General features: G+C 28.1%; 1 protein-coding gene across 1 annotated transcript; it reads left to right on the top strand.

Annotated features, from left to right (window-relative positions):
- Positions 1-275: 275 nt before the first annotated feature.
- On the top strand, positions 276-1,668 carry LOC112790205 (ethylene-responsive transcription factor TINY). The gene has a single exon (XM_025832509.3). The coding sequence runs from the start codon at positions 608-610 to the stop codon at positions 1,355-1,357; it is 750 nt and encodes a 249-aa protein (XP_025688294.1). The 5' UTR covers positions 276-607; the 3' UTR covers positions 1,358-1,668.
- Positions 1,669-17,811: the final 16,143 nt, after the last annotated feature.

Below are 17,811 nucleotides of genomic sequence, written 5' to 3'. Positions count from 1 at the left end.
AAAATCTGATAAATTCATTAAAATAGAAGCACATACTACTAAGGTGGATACTACAATGAAGATGGCATAATTGTCTTCATATGAGTATATTTCTTTTTGACCTTTGGATGATGGATTGTATGGTTAGATTTTGATATTTATAAAAGTGTTGTTTTTGTTTAAAGTGTGGCTAAATAAATAAACCACACTTTTAACCAAAGCATCTTCATGAGAAGATATTTTTGCCATCTTCATTGTAGTATCCACCTACTACTAATACTAAATAAATATAGGGAAATATCTTTGTAGATGGTGCATGTAGCATAGTATAGAAGGGAAGCAGGTGCATATGGGAGTATTAATGACGAAGGGGGAAGGGGAGGTTATAATGTGGGCATGAAAGCAGAACCATTCGTGTGGGGGTCACTTGCAAAATAAAAGCCCCACCCCCTTCTCTCTCTCTCTCATACACACACACACAGACACAGAGCCACACTAAGTCTCATTCTACTACTCCCACGTATATAAGCACAAGCGCCACCCAACTCAGTAGTAACTCGTACTAATACTCAGTGTTCCACACTGCATTCTCAGTTCTCACACACAACTATCTGCTATATTATCAAGAATGGGTGAGGACCTACCAAGCCCAAACTCTTGTTATTCTTCTTCTTCGTCAGTTAGTCTGGATCCGGAAAAGCAGAAAAGTGCGGGGAAGAGAGGGAGGGAGAGGAGTAATAACAAGAATAATAATAAGCACCCGGTGTACAGAGGGGTGAGAATGAGAGCGTGGGGCAAGTGGGTCTCTGAAATCAGAGAGCCTCGTAAGAAGAATCGCATCTGGCTCGGCACCTTCGCCACCCCCGACATGGCCGCCCGCGCCCACGACGTCGCCGCCCTCGCCATCAAAGGCTCCTCCGCCATTCTCAACTTCCCACAGCTAGCCCCCCAACTTCCCCGCCCCCACTCTAACTGTCCCCGTGACGTCCAGGCCGCCGCCGCCAAGGCCGCCTCCATGGACTTTCTCTCTCCCTCATCATCATCATCATCATCGTCGTCGTCGTCACCATCATCATCAATATCGTCGTCCGAGGAGCCATCGACGCCGGAGGAGCTGGGGGAGATAGTGGAGCTGCCAGCACTAGGAACGAGTTTCGAATCGGCGGAGGCGAACAAGGAAATGGTGTTCTTGGAGCCAGTTGATGGGTGGCTGTATCCTCACCCATGGTGGTATCACAGCAGCAGCATTTATGAGGAGGAAGTGAGGGAAGATTGCGGTGTCTATTTTACCGGGGATCAGATTTCAATGCACACTCAGTCTAAGTCTCACCAGTACACCACTCTTGACCTTGATCCTCCTTCCTTGTGGCAATACTAATCTCATCTCTTCTCTACGTGTAACGTGTGTGCTTTCAGTTTTGCTTTCAATTCCTTTCTTTTCTTTTCTCATCTTATCATTATTAGACAACCCCTTTTTTTATTACTACTACATATAAGATAAGACTATATTTTCTCTTTATTTTGTTTTAACTTTGCATGTGAGCCTTTTGCAATTTTTCATCTTAAGTGCTCTTAATGCATTTTCCCCCCTCAAGTTCACGTCTTTCTCTTTACTTTAGGTGTGAGGTTTGTAATGCTCTTCCTTAGCTTGTTAATAATAATCTCTTTCGTTTCCACTTGTAGCACAAATAGTAAGCTCTTTTCTTTCTATTTATTTATTCATTCTCTGTTTTGTTGTTCCTTCGTTCGTGCGGGGTCAAAATTGCATATGTATGATGTTGAAACTTACATGAACAAAGTGATTCAGAGCTCATATAATTATGCTTTTCGGAGACAGGAATAAATGAAAGCTTATAAAATATAAAGTAGATTCCCTATAACAGAGAGTAACTCTATTTTAATCAATGGCTACCTACATCAGCAATTTGGGCCCACAAAAAGTTAATAAATTAAAAATAGAACTTGGAAGTTTTAATGACGATAATAACATGACACACCTCCTCTTCATTCTAACGATTTTTCTCAAAGATTTGCAATTTGTAAATGAATCTATCTATCTATTTCTGTACAAAACCAAGACGCGTACAGCTACCAATGGTGTCTTGACACGCGACGCCGAGGTCCTTGTTTCCTTTTTCTTTGGCCGTATTACCTTTTATTTAGGGTACTGCAAAATAGTACTTGCTTATTCGCTTTACTAAATTAGTAAATTTGCAGTGTGCAGCAAAGACCATATCTTAATAAATAATGATTAAACAGGCGCAGTTATGTCATTTTTCATTTTTCATTTTAGAATATGTTGTCAAAGACTCAAAACCTTGAGGCTTTGAATCATAACATGGTCAGAAAATTTATGATCACTGAATAGTTTTCATGTGCTAGTACACGTATATGCTGTAGCTACGACCCCGGATCAGATAAGTTTCCTTGGGTTGTTAAATATTCATGGTCAATTTAAGGATCTATTATGTGTTAGCGGCACACAAATTCAGGATCCCAACCCAAAGCAAACAATTTTTAACAGCCTCCAATCACATTAGTTATAGCCTACACCAGTTGACAACACAAGCGAATCTATTGAAAACTCAAAGGGAGCAGGAGCACTGAAGAAAAATAATATGTCTAATTTTTTTTTTAAATATTGAACGTTGTTATGTTCGGAAGATTTTTAATCAGAATGTACATGATAATAGACTAATAGTAGTAGTATATTATTTTATTCATCATGTAACGAACAAGAATAGTATATTGTTCACAAAAGGTTTTTCAGGGCAAAAAACAAATTAAAGTAGTAAATGCAGAAAAGAGGAGAGCCAAAATTCGTATGTCACACTTGGCACAATTTGTTGTGGGTTATTAGTCTCACCCCTCATCAGAACTGTTGAACATCTATTTTCATCTACCGTTCATGACATTAATTAAATAGTATTGTGGTCCATATATAGATATACAATCTACGTTGGAATGAAGATCCTGAATGTGACATAATCCTGCGATCTGCCTTCGCATATTACTCATATATATTCAAATGAAAACAAATTTCCCCCTTCTGTATGATCGTTCCCTTGTAAAAAGAAATGCTTTGTTCGTACTATAATTTGTGGCGACGATATATACTCCTTTCATTGTTGTACGAAATATGGTCCTAACCTTACAAATTATGATTCTATAAATTCTACAAAAATAAAACGAAGCACACTAGTATTTGTAGTTTTGCTCAAATCAACAAGCGTTCTTATTTCTGTGATTTATTATACAGCTTTTTTTATGTATAATAAAGTATTTTTTTTTAACAGTAATATTACGAAAACAAAAAAAAAGAACTTATTTTATTTATCTTTCATTAATTGTTACAATAATTAATAATTAATGAAAGTTAAATAAAAAAAAATTGTGACTGATTTTGGCTATTTTTTTTTCTTACCAAACATTTTCATTTTCTAAATAAAAGTAAAGGGAAAATATCTTCATGGAGTCGTCATCACTCATCAGCCCTAACTCAACATTATTGGGATGTACCGATATGATAAGTGGACACCAGTTACACACCATTAGAGAAAGAGTGACTTCTGCACCAATAATTGAGCAAAAGCTTTTAATCCATGTCTTATCCATGTTCAATTCATAATTTCTCTTCCAACGATTCATTTTAATATAAAAACTTTTGATAATAATAATATTATGAGAGTCATTTCGATAAAAGATGTCAAAAACGTCTTTTTTTATGTTTTTTAATAATTAAAATTTAATATATATAATCGATTAAATCATGTTATTTTTGTTAAAATTAGGTTAGACAAATTAATTTGAGCAAAAAATAGTGAATCAAATTTTGAATCGGTCTAAATTAATATTTTTTTATAAAAAATAACTACAATATTTCTATTATAGAAAATGACTAAAATACTCTTATTATATATTGATTTTGAAAATTCTAAATCCTAACTCTATGACGACAAAAAAGAAAAAAAATTAGAATTTAGGATTCTCAAAATTAATATATATAATAAGAGTATTTTAGTCATTTTCTATAATAGAGATATTGTAGTCAACTAGTCATTGTTTATAAAAAATAATATTAATTTAGATCGATTCAAAATTTAATTCACCATTTTTCGATCAAATTAATTTATCTGATCTAATTTTAACAAAAATAACATGATTTAATCGATTATATGTGTTAAATTTTAATTATTAAAAAATATCTTTAAAAAAGACATTTTAGACATCTTTATCAAAATATTTTCCTAATATCATTATTATAAACGGTCCTGATTATACTTTTGAAGTTAATAAAGTAATACTACGAAAAACAATAAAAGAACAGTTAATATTTGTCTTATTTAATGTGCTAAATAAGATAAATTATAATTAATTTTAATTAAATTTTATTTGTAACTAAGCATTTTTAAATTAATAAATTGATACTATTATTTAACAATAATATTAGAGAAAAAAAATAAAAATTTATCTTATTTAACAAATAATAAATATTAAATAAGACAAATTTTAATTAATTTTAAATTTTTAATTATCAAATATTTTTAATTATTTAATTAACTATATGCTTTTAGTATAAAATGTTTTTACTTCATTAAGAGTAGTAATGATGTTAGACACTTATAACGATGTACGATTCCTTATATAAGTTAGGTAACCACTAAAAATAGGTTGAGAAAAATATTTTTAAATTTTGTTATCAATAATAATATTTTTAAATAATTTTAAAGCGTAAAAAAATATTTATTATAATCAAAGACATATTCTATTAATAAAAAAATATGGCATAATTTGCTTGTCAATATCAAAATCTTATTTATTATATAAAAAATTTCATTTGTTAAATCATTATTTTTTAGCAATGTAGAACGTTTTTATTTATAGATATATTTTTGTTATATTTTTAAATAATTTAAATATATTTTTAATAATTTATGTATATAAATTCCTTATTGGCAAATAACCTATCAAAATTAGCCATATACTACTAGCTAAGACTTGTCAAGACTCAATAGGTGTTAAGAGTTAAGACGACGAGAGGGAAGGGTGCGGATCGCGGGGACCCATTTGTTTGCATACCCTTTTTGTGTTCTAGTACACATGTACGTCTACGAGCTAAGTTAGATCTTCAAAACTAGAAATGAGATTGATTTGATTAAATTAAGGGAAAAGAACAAAACGATCATGACTTAAATGAGATTGATTTGATTAAATTAAGAGAAAAGAACAAAACCATCATGATTTTTTTAGTTTGTAGATATTTAAATTTTTTAAAATTTAAAAATATATTTAAATTTTTAATTTTTTTTTTAATTTAGACACATTAATTTTTTAATTTAATTTGTTTTACTTTAAAAAAATTTTATGTATATATCCAACTATCCGTATTAATTAGGTCAGTATAAAAAAAAAAGTACATTTCATGTTTTGTTAGATGTGACAGGCTTAAATAAATATAAAAAATTTAAATATATTTTTAAATTTTAAAAAATTTAAATATTCATAAATTAAAAGATTAAAAATTTATTTATTATTTTCTTTTAAATTAATAAATGCATGGATTGGTGATGGACGGCTTATCAAGATACCAATTAGCAAGATTATAGTATAGGTAGATTAATTATTGTTCTCCGTGTATCTATCGAATTGTTAGCGCTGTCTCTCATATGTTCCCATCCTTTGCTGCTTTAATTCCTTTGCTTTATTAATTGTGAAGAAATAAAAGTGCTGAATCCTTCAACAAGTGAGCGATTTACAATAATAATATTTTATATATATTATTGTTATGTTATGTGGTAACCAATTTTGTGTTGCGAATATTTTTATACAAATTTTGCTGACCTTTAATGTTGCAATAGAATCTTCTACTCTAGCAAAAAATTAGTCTTAGATACTTCAATTACACCAATAAATATTTTAAAAATGATAAAAATACGAGACATTAGTCTTTAATAATATGACGAATCACTTATTGATAAAAAAAATATTAAAAAATTTATATATAGTGTATTTTTGTCTATTTTAAAAGTATAATTAGTATAATTAAAATCTCAAAACTTATTTTAGTATAGATAAATTAATATAATCTATTTGAGACTTAATTTTTGAACAATAGTTAGTGTATTATTAATATATTTTGACTACATCATCAAATAATTATCATATCTCATTCTTTGTGAAGTGATTTCATCCTCACACATGGGAATGAATCTTTTTAATTTTTTACGAGTGAATATTCAATTTAATTTCTGACAATTGTTTTAAAGGAAACTATAAGACTCTCAAACCAAAAAAATACACAATTTAATTTCTGATTTTTATTTTTATAGAATTAATTAGTCTCTATATCAAAAAAATAAACATTGACATAAAAGCTAATCAGTCCCATAAAAATAAAGATCAGAGACTGAATTGTTTTTTTTTTGTAAAGATCATCGTTGTCTTTCGAAATAATTGTCATAGATCATTTAATTTTTTTATTTTTTATTCAAAAGAATAAAATGTAATCTCTCATTATTAATTTTATAAATGAGACTAAAAAAAATATAAAAAAAAACATTATTAAAAAATTAAAAATTATACTTTACTTTTTTAATTAAAAAAATTGCGAAGATTTATTTTCCTCACACATACCTGCAAACTTTTCGATTCAAAGTTGACTTCATCTAATTAATAAAGGAATTAAATTCTAGTGTGATTGATTTTAATCCATATAATTTAAATAGTGATAGTTAATTGCCCAACTAATCATTCCTATTCCTTGGTAGTTGGTATAGAAGATTTAACAGAGGATAGTCTACTCAGATTCCACCATCACATGCAAATGCATAGCGTTGCAGGCGCTCCAAAATACCAAAGCACTATTTTGCTTTAATTAGAAACAAAATTAAACAACAATGAATCGTTCATGAATACATACAACAGAGATGCTAGCTATTAACATTTGAATCTTAACACAGAATCTGGACAGAAACCTCAAAACTAAACCCGAATTAAAAATAATATTAATTTTCTCCTTCTTGTCAGCATACAGGACATTATATATAGGTTAATTCTCTGATGCGGAAGTACTTTAATGTCAAATTTGTCTCAATTTCTTTAAATTTTTCATATTTTAAATTTTTTTATTTGTTTAAATTAAATATTATTTTCTAATAATTTAGGCATTAAATTTTAGGCAACGCAGCATCTTTCTCTGGAACCCATAATAATAAAAGGTAAGTGTCACAAATCAGTTATATATTAGAATGAAAAGTCTCGAAAAAACAAAAAAATTGTCAAAAATGATCAAAATTTATTATTTTTAATTTTATTTAATGCGCTTGCAATAAATAAATGCTAAATTAGTTTGGGCAAGTTTGTCATAAACTTTTTGCAAAGTACACATTTTTCTTTGTAGTTTTCAACAATAGATGTTCATGTTAGTTGTTAGATATAGTGTTAATACTTAATAGTATTGGGTGTTTATTATAGTAAAGGATGTGCAGCTAGGTCCAGATATATAGAGCACCCTGAAGATATGAATGGTAGATAAAGGTTGATATGATGGTAATAGCATAGGGAGTCCCCAGGGTACTGAGAGCAATGTCTCCCGAAAGTTTTTGTCTGTAAAGAGAGGGTTGTGTGGCCTTATTCCATCAAGACAAGTGCTGTATTGCAATGGCTGAATCAGTTTTTGGGCCCTCTTATTATTCTCTATATAAGACAAACGACAATAGTCATCACTCTTACTTGCCATGGAAACTTTTTTATTTTTATTCTTTTTCCGAGTAAACGCCGTTCTAATTATTCTCCGTTTATATATAAAAGAGATTATGTTTCATGAACACTAAAATCAGTCATCAAAATCAATTATCGATATAAAATATAATACATACGAAAATACAAATATACATTGAAAATAAATTAAATCATATATATACTCATACATAAATGCATTGATAGTTGATTTTGATGACTAATTTTGATGTACAAATTATTTTTGATATAAAACATATTAAGATAACGTGACTATTCTTATCCAAATAAAATGGACATACATGACTCTAATTAACCTAGTTATTTTTAGACAATATGATATTTTTGTTAAAAAGTCTGTCAATTACTAATAGAATTAATTTAGCAACGATTTTGATTATTTGTGATTTCTAAATTTTAAACAATTAATTTGTTAATTTTTGACAAAAAAAAAATTCACCGGTGGTGGTTTATTAGAGAAGAATCATTAAAGAAAATGATATCGGAAGAAAAATAAATAAGTGCAGTATGAAAACTTTTTGAAAATGAAGAAATGGCGTCCTATGAAAAGTTGGATAAGGAATGGTGCACTTTTTCTTTGGTGGGTGTAAGAGGGAAAAAAAAGATTGTAGGAAAATAAATATTAATGGATGATATGTGGTGACACACTGAAAATTGTAAAAGCAGAAGTTATGATAACAAGGACGAGAGAGGTGGTGGTTGATATTTTTTTTTGAAACAAATAAATTCAACCCGAAAATGGAGCGAAGTAGTCAGTAAAATAAAAGATAATAAGCAGCACGTATTTTAAACGTCTAAAATTTATTCTAATGTCATTTTTGATATTGCTATCAATAACTAAATGGATCCTGACTCTTCCATTTTTTGTAGTTGAGAATAGTCAAATTGATTATTTCCTCTACACATTCTGCTGTATTTTGAAACAATCTCATGTTCCTTTTCAATTAAATGTTTTAAATTACCGCAAAGAAACTGATGAACCACTTCTTAGGTTCTTCCTTCTTAGAAGTTACACCTGTTCAGTTTAAAAAGTGTTCCTTCACTGTATTTAGAGAGGACCATTGTCTGTCAAAATCAGATACCCAAGCGCACCACACATGCCAAGTAAAGTCGCATCCAAGAAACAAGTGGTGAACAAGTTCAACATCTTTATTACATAAAAGACAGACATTATCATTCGAATTTATAATTCCGAAACGACTTAATCTTTCCTTTGTATTCACCCTGCCTATCAAGACAAACCATGCAAACAGCTCAACTCTTGGAGGGATTAATCCTCTTCAAACAGTCTTGGTGAAGCTATAATTGATTACATTATCTGAAAGCGTTTCTACCTGCAACACTTGCACAAAATTGGTAGTAGAAAAAATACCTTGTTTGTCAAATTTTCAGACCACTCTATCTTCTCTATCAAAAGCTAGTTTAACCGGTCTTAGAGTGTCATGCAACTGGTTTACTAGTATAAACTCCCATTGAAAAAGTTCACGCCTCCATTAGAGGTTTCAAACCCACTCTAACCCATCCCAAAAACCACATACCCCCTATGATTGATCCTTTTTGGATTGAAACCGAGAAGAGCCTTGGAACCTATCCTTCCGAGAGCCACCACTTAACCAAATATCTTCTCAAAAGTGAGTTTTTCTTCCATCGCCGATCTCCATAGACAAACCAGTTTTCATCTTATCCCTTATATGTTGCTCATTTATTTGTAGCTGACATATATATTTTCATGAACCCCTCTAGTAGGTAATCTCTGGGATAATAATAGCGCATTTTTCCTATTACAAATAAAACTTTTATTAAATCAATTTTTGTTAATATTTGACAAATTTTTTAGTAGAAGAGTTATCTTATTTAAAAATAATAAGGTGATTCTTGTATTTTTGAAATCTTACTTAAAAGAATGCATGTATTTTGCTATACGTACGTAGTTAACAAAGTGATTAATACAGAATATTGCACAACATACTGCAATTAAAGTATATTTTTCAAATTATATACACGGTTAGAAACATGATTATTTTAAGAACAAGTATCAATTCCTAATGCATCAATTTTAACCCAAACAATTTATAATAATAGAAAAAAAGATTGATCTTGTTTGGAACTATTATAAACAACTTGTTAAATCTGAAAAAATTATGATGGTATATATGCATACATTGTGACAAATTATTTAAAAGTAAAAAATTTTTTCAGTTTAAACATTTGGCTGAAAAAAAAAAGAAATATTGAGATATGTCAAAAGATGTCAATATTAATAAGACATTAATTTGATAAAAATATCGAAGATCTTCAAAGTAAAAAAAAATAATTTCAAGAACAATATGTAAAAAGTGAAGACGCTTATGATGAAATGACATGAAAATTTGATGAATCTAACATAATGAAGTGCGCCACATAAAAAGTAAGGCTTCCGCCACCTACCTCTAGAAAAAGAAAACAAACCAGTAGATTAGAGTCTTATTTTCTATCAATAACAATACTTAGAGTTCAACCAATTATAAAAAGTATGTTCAAAAGCAAAGAAATTGTGAAAAAATGTGTCATTGCTATTGCAAAATAGATGATGAATGTCTTTGTATTATTTAATGTAGTTAATTCAGCTTGTTATTAACCAATGATTAATCCTATTACAAGCATAATGGCTGCAGGGTATACAGATTCAAATTTTGCAAACGTTTGTTGATATGTATTTGTTGAGTAAATTGGTTGAAGATGTAAAAAAAAATTATAGGTTATCATAAAATTTAGAAGCAAATTAAATATACTATCATGATTGATAGATGAACTGATCGTTGTAAATCTATTTTAATTATTTTTTTAAGTTTATTATCTTAAAACAATTATTTTTCTAAAGTCAATTGATATTTTTCATATCTTAAAAACTGTTAATGCTTTGTTTAAATTATTTAAAGAATTAGTATTTGTTGGTCGTGAGCATGTTATGTATATAGTGACTAATAATGCTTTGCAAATTATGTTACTGAAAGATGATTGAGAAGACAAAGGAGAAGACGAAGGAAGATGATAAAAAAAAATGATGTAGCGAGCAAATAATAATTCTATAAAAAATACAACTAAAATATTGAAGGTAATAATGATCAAACTCAATATTTGTCCGGTATAGAAAGATATGTCAAATTTAAAATCACTTGTCAAACATAATTTATAGATATTATGTATTTTATATTTTTATTTTGTTAAATTAAAATATTATTGTACTACTAATTAATTTTAATTTTAGATATTTAGAGTTGATTATTGTTAAAGTGTCAGTAAAAATATGCATTTTAAATTTTAATTTTAACTTTTGATAATTTTATATTTTTATTCAAACGAGACTCGTCAACTAAATCAATCACTAACTACTCACATGTTTAACTAATGATCTAATATTTCAGTATTTTGATTGGTTCAATTATCGATTCAGTTATGATAATTATGTTTAAAACTCCCATCGATTATAAAAATATTTTCTAATAAATTGATTTTTGATAATATTTAATGAAAACTTTTAACAAAAAGGTTGTGTTATCGATATCAAAATAATAAAGTAAGACTGGTGTCGCTCGCCCATCTTTTTGGTTGTTAAAATAATTGTGCAAGTTATCAGATTGCTTGAAATTTTCTGGGAGAAAAATTAGTTCTACAATCCAATTTTCAATGAAATAATTTTTGCACAAGTTGAAAACTCAAATCATCCAGCACAGCAGCTATTGGAATTTGAAAGTAATGATTTGGCTACTAAATTGGGAAGTTGAGAATAATGTCTTTATTTCTTCAATTCCCCGTTTAACTTGAATAATTGGAGGCATGTTCTAGGAAACCATGTTGAAATTGTAGTGCATCTTGAAACTGTGACATATTAAGTAGTACTTTTTTCTATTGCTAAATGGAGAAAAACAATGACTTACGAATTATGATACCAAAATTGTGAGCCGTAAAGGAACAGAAAGCTCCATATACACAATCACTCGTACGTTTATTTGTTGTACGCAATTATATTTGTCAGGTAAAGGTAAGGAGGGAAACAAGCAAATTAAGAATCGTGATTGTGATTTGTGACTGTATATTGTACATTGTACATTCTTCTTCCTTCAAATAATCCATATATAGTGTGCTTCCTAACTTGTTATGCACAAAAGCAGCAGCCACGTCTTAGGATATCATTGCCTTATCTTCTTTCTATAGGAGGCAATATCCTTGGTGGATGATGAAAGTGAAACAATTATCTTCTGGTCAATTCATAAACCAAACACGTGTACAGTTCCAACAGAGTATGCTAGCTAGCCTCATCTTTATTATAATTAAGAGGCAGAAAACTTGTGTCACGTTTTCTTTTTTCTTTCTTTTACTTTTCAGAAAAATAAAATACAAGAATTTGTGTCTTAAAATATATCTTGTATACATATTCCAAATTTGAACATACTCTTTTATATTAGTATAATGTCTTATAATTTATGTTTACTTATATATATATATATATATATATATATATATATATATATATATATATATATATGTTATCTAGAAGAGCTTTCTGAAAGTCCTTTGGCAAGTAGTAATTTATGCATGTAGCTAGGCCTAGAAATTAGAATAGATGGACATAACACTTGTCGTTTTTTAAGTGCATATTCAATTTGGAAAGCCCACGACAGAGTTTGTAAAGACAGATAAAACAATAACAGAGGAATTTGAGATGGCAATAATTGGAAATGAATAGTTAAAGCAGTTAAGTTATTGATTCATATTCCACTGCACTTTTACCTCTTTTCGTGTAGAATTTTCAGTTGGTGGTTGGAAAGGAGGATATGTTTTTACATAAAATAATTTTGTTATATGCTTTTAATCATTCGCGTATCATGTAATAATACCTTGTGGTATCATCAATAAACCAGAATCTGACAATAAATTGTATTAATAACTTGTGGTACGGTATAATAATAATAACAATAATAATAAACAATAACTATGTATTGTGTTTCATGATTTAATTTCTTCAGTCTTTTAATTTATAGAGTCGGTAAATTTTTAAAATATTTGGTAATTAAAAAAAATTAGTCAAAAATAACCATAACTTATCTTATTTAGTATTCATTAATTATTGCAGCAATCAATAAATGTTAAATAAGATAAATTTTAGCTGTTTTTTGTCTCCCTAACATTATCAATAAATTTTACTTGGTGTAAGTATCAATTACTCGTTTTTCCTTTGTATTATTAAACACCATTTTTTCATGGAGAAAAAAAAATATATATATATATATATAGTAGAAAAAGGTCATTTATCTTTTATTAAACTTGTTGGGGAAATATAAGAAAATTTGTAAGGCTTTATATATTGATTCTCCATTTATAACTATTTGTATTTGAGTGCTGCAATTAAGTGGCAAGGTTGTGAAGTCAACGCACTCTTGATAATGCTTGATGTAATGACAGAAAGCACTCATTACAATTCTAAAGTTGGATAGAGCTCATCCATGCACATGCTTTGGTTATGAAGTATGAGGACGATAGAAAAATAGTGTGCGAGAGTCGAGAGAACAGAATTTTTACGTGTATGTAGTAGGAAGAATTTCCCGCCCCCTATCCCTAGCCTCTATATATAACTATTTTTATGATAATTTTTTGCTTGCTCTCTGCTCAAAAATAAATAATACTCTTGTGTTTTGTTATTTATTTTGTTCTATCTCAATAATATGAGTCAGTTTAAAGTTAATTTTGTTTTATTAATATTCCAAAATTAAATTAAAAAATAAAAATAACCTATAATTAATGAATCACAGAAAGAAAACCGAATTATTTTTGAAGCACCAAATTTCTTTTATATTATATATTTATAATAGAAGTATTATAAATACAGAAAACAATAAATAATTAAAACGGATGAATAGTCTCAAGTGAAAAGAGAAGTGTGTTTATATTTCTTTTTAGCTACTAGATCTTTAGGTACACATATTATTACTCTTGTTTTGATAATGACATGCACCTTTTTTTTTTTTATAAATTCATACAAATATACGATATAAAAAAATCATGTGTAGAGTAATATTATCAAAAATAAAAATGATATTATTATTATTCGATTTTTGAATATATATTTGTAAAAAATACACAAATAATACCTATTTTTAAATTAATATATCAAACACTTATCCGAGGATATGGCAATTAAGTAAAACTCGTAGAATTAAATGTTTATTAAAAAACCAGTACAATTAAGTATTTTTTAAATATGATTTTTTATTCAGGCTTTAGAAGAAAAAAAATAAAAATAAATAATTTTTTAATTTTTTAAACAACTAATATGTAAAAATAAATATTTAAATTAATTAAATAATAATAAAATTTTAAAGGTATTGACCAAAAACTGAATTTTAAAAAATAAGTATCATTTTTCTAAAATTGTTGGAGGGTTGCATACTTTACCTAATAAAAAAAAGTAATGATATATATTCTTTGATAAATGCTAGAGCCTCTCATTTATTATTTTTGACTATTATTTAGTCATAAACCCAATTTTTTTTGTTTCGTTTTTAAGTTTAGTAATTCAACAACATACTTTATTCCATATTTTTAAATATTAATAGCTTATTAATGACTAAAAATAATAAATTTTAATAGTGTTCTAGCATTTCTCTATTCATGAATATAATACACATGTGCTTGACACATGCATAGTTTCAAATTTAGATATGGTTAAATAGCGAAAGGTAGTTATCACTTATCAAAGACATATAACAGTTGTGATTATGATTGTGATTACGTAGTGTACACATTCAATGAGAAAATAAGGTACTCTATTTGGATACTTTTGAAAAAGAAATATAAAAATAAAAAGTTACAAAAATTCATTTGATTATAGTAATAAAACTAAATTTTTCTGTACTTTTTAAAAAATAAAAAAGAAGATATTTCTCTCCATCTTTTATTGTTGCCTTTCTGTTTCTATTACAGAATATGAACATAATCTTATAAGCTAATTAGAAACTGTAATAAATATAGTGAGAGATTAGAAGGTTCATTTTGTCCCATTTGATGAGTAGGCCATAGAGTAAAGTGGTTATACTATGCATTGATGAGACCCAAAGTTGAGAAAAGTAAGAAAAACATTTTAGAGTGGCAATACGTTGATGGTTCATACACTATTATTTAGACCTTACTTTTCACTTTATGTATCTTTCGGAATATGTTTTTCCCAGTACACTACTACTTCACCGTCTGATTCGCCTTCCCCTTTTCCCCACCTCTATCTTTTTCTCAAAAATACCCTTTCAATTTGTCCTCGGCATCATTGTGTGTATATATATGTTCATGCATGTACTCATGTAATGTAAGCATACCAATCTTATTATTCAATGCAGCAAATCATTATAGTCACACTCAAACAACCTGCTATATATCCTACAAGGCTGCCACATAAGGTTGAAAACAAATTAAATTAAGCACGGTTTAATAAGTGTATAAATCTTACAAAATAATAGCTAAAGTAGATCCAACCTTTGAATTATATTCCACCAGCATTTACCGCATAATTTGGTAATTTTACTTGGTTTCCTTGCAGCAAACGGTGACATGTTTCCACAATAAGCACCACCCACACTCAAAAACATAATATAAAAAATAATTGTTATGGCAATAAAGTGCCAAAGTCACTACTACTATAAAACAATCCATTCAGAAAACAACATACGAAATGATAAACCAAAACAAGTAAATAATAGATCGATGAGACAGAGAGACAGAGACAACCAAATGGTTGGTCTCTAAAGTGAATTGAAGTCACAATCGACGCACTACAACTAGCATGGGAAAATATAATTCACTTTCCAATTCCATCTCCTATATGAATATGATCTTAGGCGCAATAAATGCACATAGATTTTGTGAAAACGTACTTCAATAATTGGATGACCTTTGTTATTTTATTATATTGTATTGTAGCTTTATCAGGTGAGCCTTTCCTTTTAATTTCATTAGAGTTTAAGACCCCGGCCCATTAATTACCACTAGTCCTTCTCCCATGATAGCTAGAGATTTTTAGCTCCTTATATAATTATGCTAAACGCGTTTCACGACACAATATATATCATCTGCTTTTAATTGATTAATTAGTTCAATTGATTACGTTATGGATTCTTTAATAATTAATTTGACATTAATCAAATCATTCATTATCATAGATTCATAGTTACGTAGCTGTCTGATCCATGCTGAAAAGAAGTGGCAGAATATAAAGCCATTTGGAATTGCATATACAGAGAACTCTCGTGTCTTGTTATTATGCAGCTCACAAAGAAAATTAAAGGATTATGACGGTAGGTAGATATATAGAGAGAGATTTTCTATAAACTTCAAAAGCTGCGTTGAATTTGATTTTTTTTATTTTACCCATAAATCTTAGTATATGATTTCACTTCAATGTAAAATGGTTTTTTGTTTTTTTAGAAAAAGTCTAGGTGGTGACAAATATTTTGATTGTTTTAAAATGATGATGATGATATTGTTATAAAATATATAATGGTGTGAAAGAAGTCGAGAGAAGCATGCACATGGATGAACATTGCCTTAGCTTGATGGATGGATGGATGCAAATGTAAAATGGATGGAACCGTGTGAATTTGGTTGTTACTTAGCTTAGCTTGTCTTTAATTAATTTGAAGATCATGAAATTGAAAAGCTTAAAATAATAATAATATAAAAATGGTGTGGTGAGAGGATGAGAGGGGGGGTGGGGTGACTGAAGTTGTAAGCAGTGGGTGTCGGCATTGGTGGCGTCAAGGTCACGTGCTTGGTCCATTCCCTAATCCCTATCCCTTGCTGTTCGCTGAAAAGCTCTTGAGCCCTTTCATTCAACGTTCAAACTTCTTATCATTGCTACTTTAACATTACCTGCAACACCGCCCACACTCACTCCCCTGCACCCTCTTTCACTTCCCTTCCCTTCTCTTTATTAACTATTTCCTGCTAATTACTCATCATCCCATCATCAATTCATCATATACAAATATTTTCCTCATAAAATACACTTTCAGCCACACTTTAAAATAAGAGTCACACATTGATTAACATAATAAGTATTGACTATCGCCAAACTTAGCTTTTTCCTTTTTCTGCTTTGGGGTCAGAAATAGGCTCATTGTTTTAGCTATAGTTGTCTGAATCAAATTAGTAATTAAATCAGTCATAGTATTAATTTATTGGTTTATTAATTTAATCGATAAATTATTCATTAAACTAGCAAAATTAGTCTCACGTAAATAAAAAATATAAAATACTAAAATTTAAAATTGAAATTTAAAATATAAATATCTTTATTAATATTTTAAAAAAATTAAATTTCAATAAATTATTATCAACAAATTATAATCTAATTATTATCAAATAAATATATAAAATTTTAGTATTTTATTATGTTAAAAATTTTTTAATTTTATTTTTATATTAAAATAAATATTTTTTATTTTAATAATTAATTAATTAATTTATATTTATTATATTATTATATACTGTATATATTTATTAAAAAATAATAATATTGTAATTAATAAAAATATTTAATATTTTTTATCTATACATATTTAATTATATTTATATTAATAATTATGAATAATAAAAAATATAATTAATTTAAATATAAGTGAATATAAAATTAAAATAATATTTAAAAAATTATGATACATTTTTACTATATAATTAATAATTAACATTTAAAATAATAAAAAATAACATAGTTTAGTGACAAAAAGAACATGTAGGTATAAAAAAGATCTAAATTCAAACTACATCTTCATCAATTTTAAAAATTTAGTTCATTAATTTTCTGATCAAACTAGTCGGTCCTAATTTTTATAACTATAATTTTAGCACCTAAAAGGAATTTATGGATTAACATTTTTTTTTCAGAAAAAAATGATAAAATAATCATATAACACTTACAGATAACAGAAAAATATTAGATTTAAGTCTAAAAAAAAATCATATATTCTCTATGTGGAACGAAAACTGAAAAGTGAACTTACAATTTGATTACATGATATCTTAACATATAAAAGTAGAAATAATTCTCGA

Source organism: Arachis hypogaea, chromosome 3 (assembly GCF_003086295.3).
Source record: "Arachis hypogaea cultivar Tifrunner chromosome 3, arahy.Tifrunner.gnm2.J5K5, whole genome shotgun sequence".
In the NCBI taxonomy this organism is placed as follows: Eukaryota; Viridiplantae; Streptophyta; class Magnoliopsida; order Fabales; family Fabaceae; genus Arachis; species Arachis hypogaea.
Note: the sequence above shows the minus strand (reverse complement) of the source record. Positions and strands in the feature narration are given on the sequence as shown.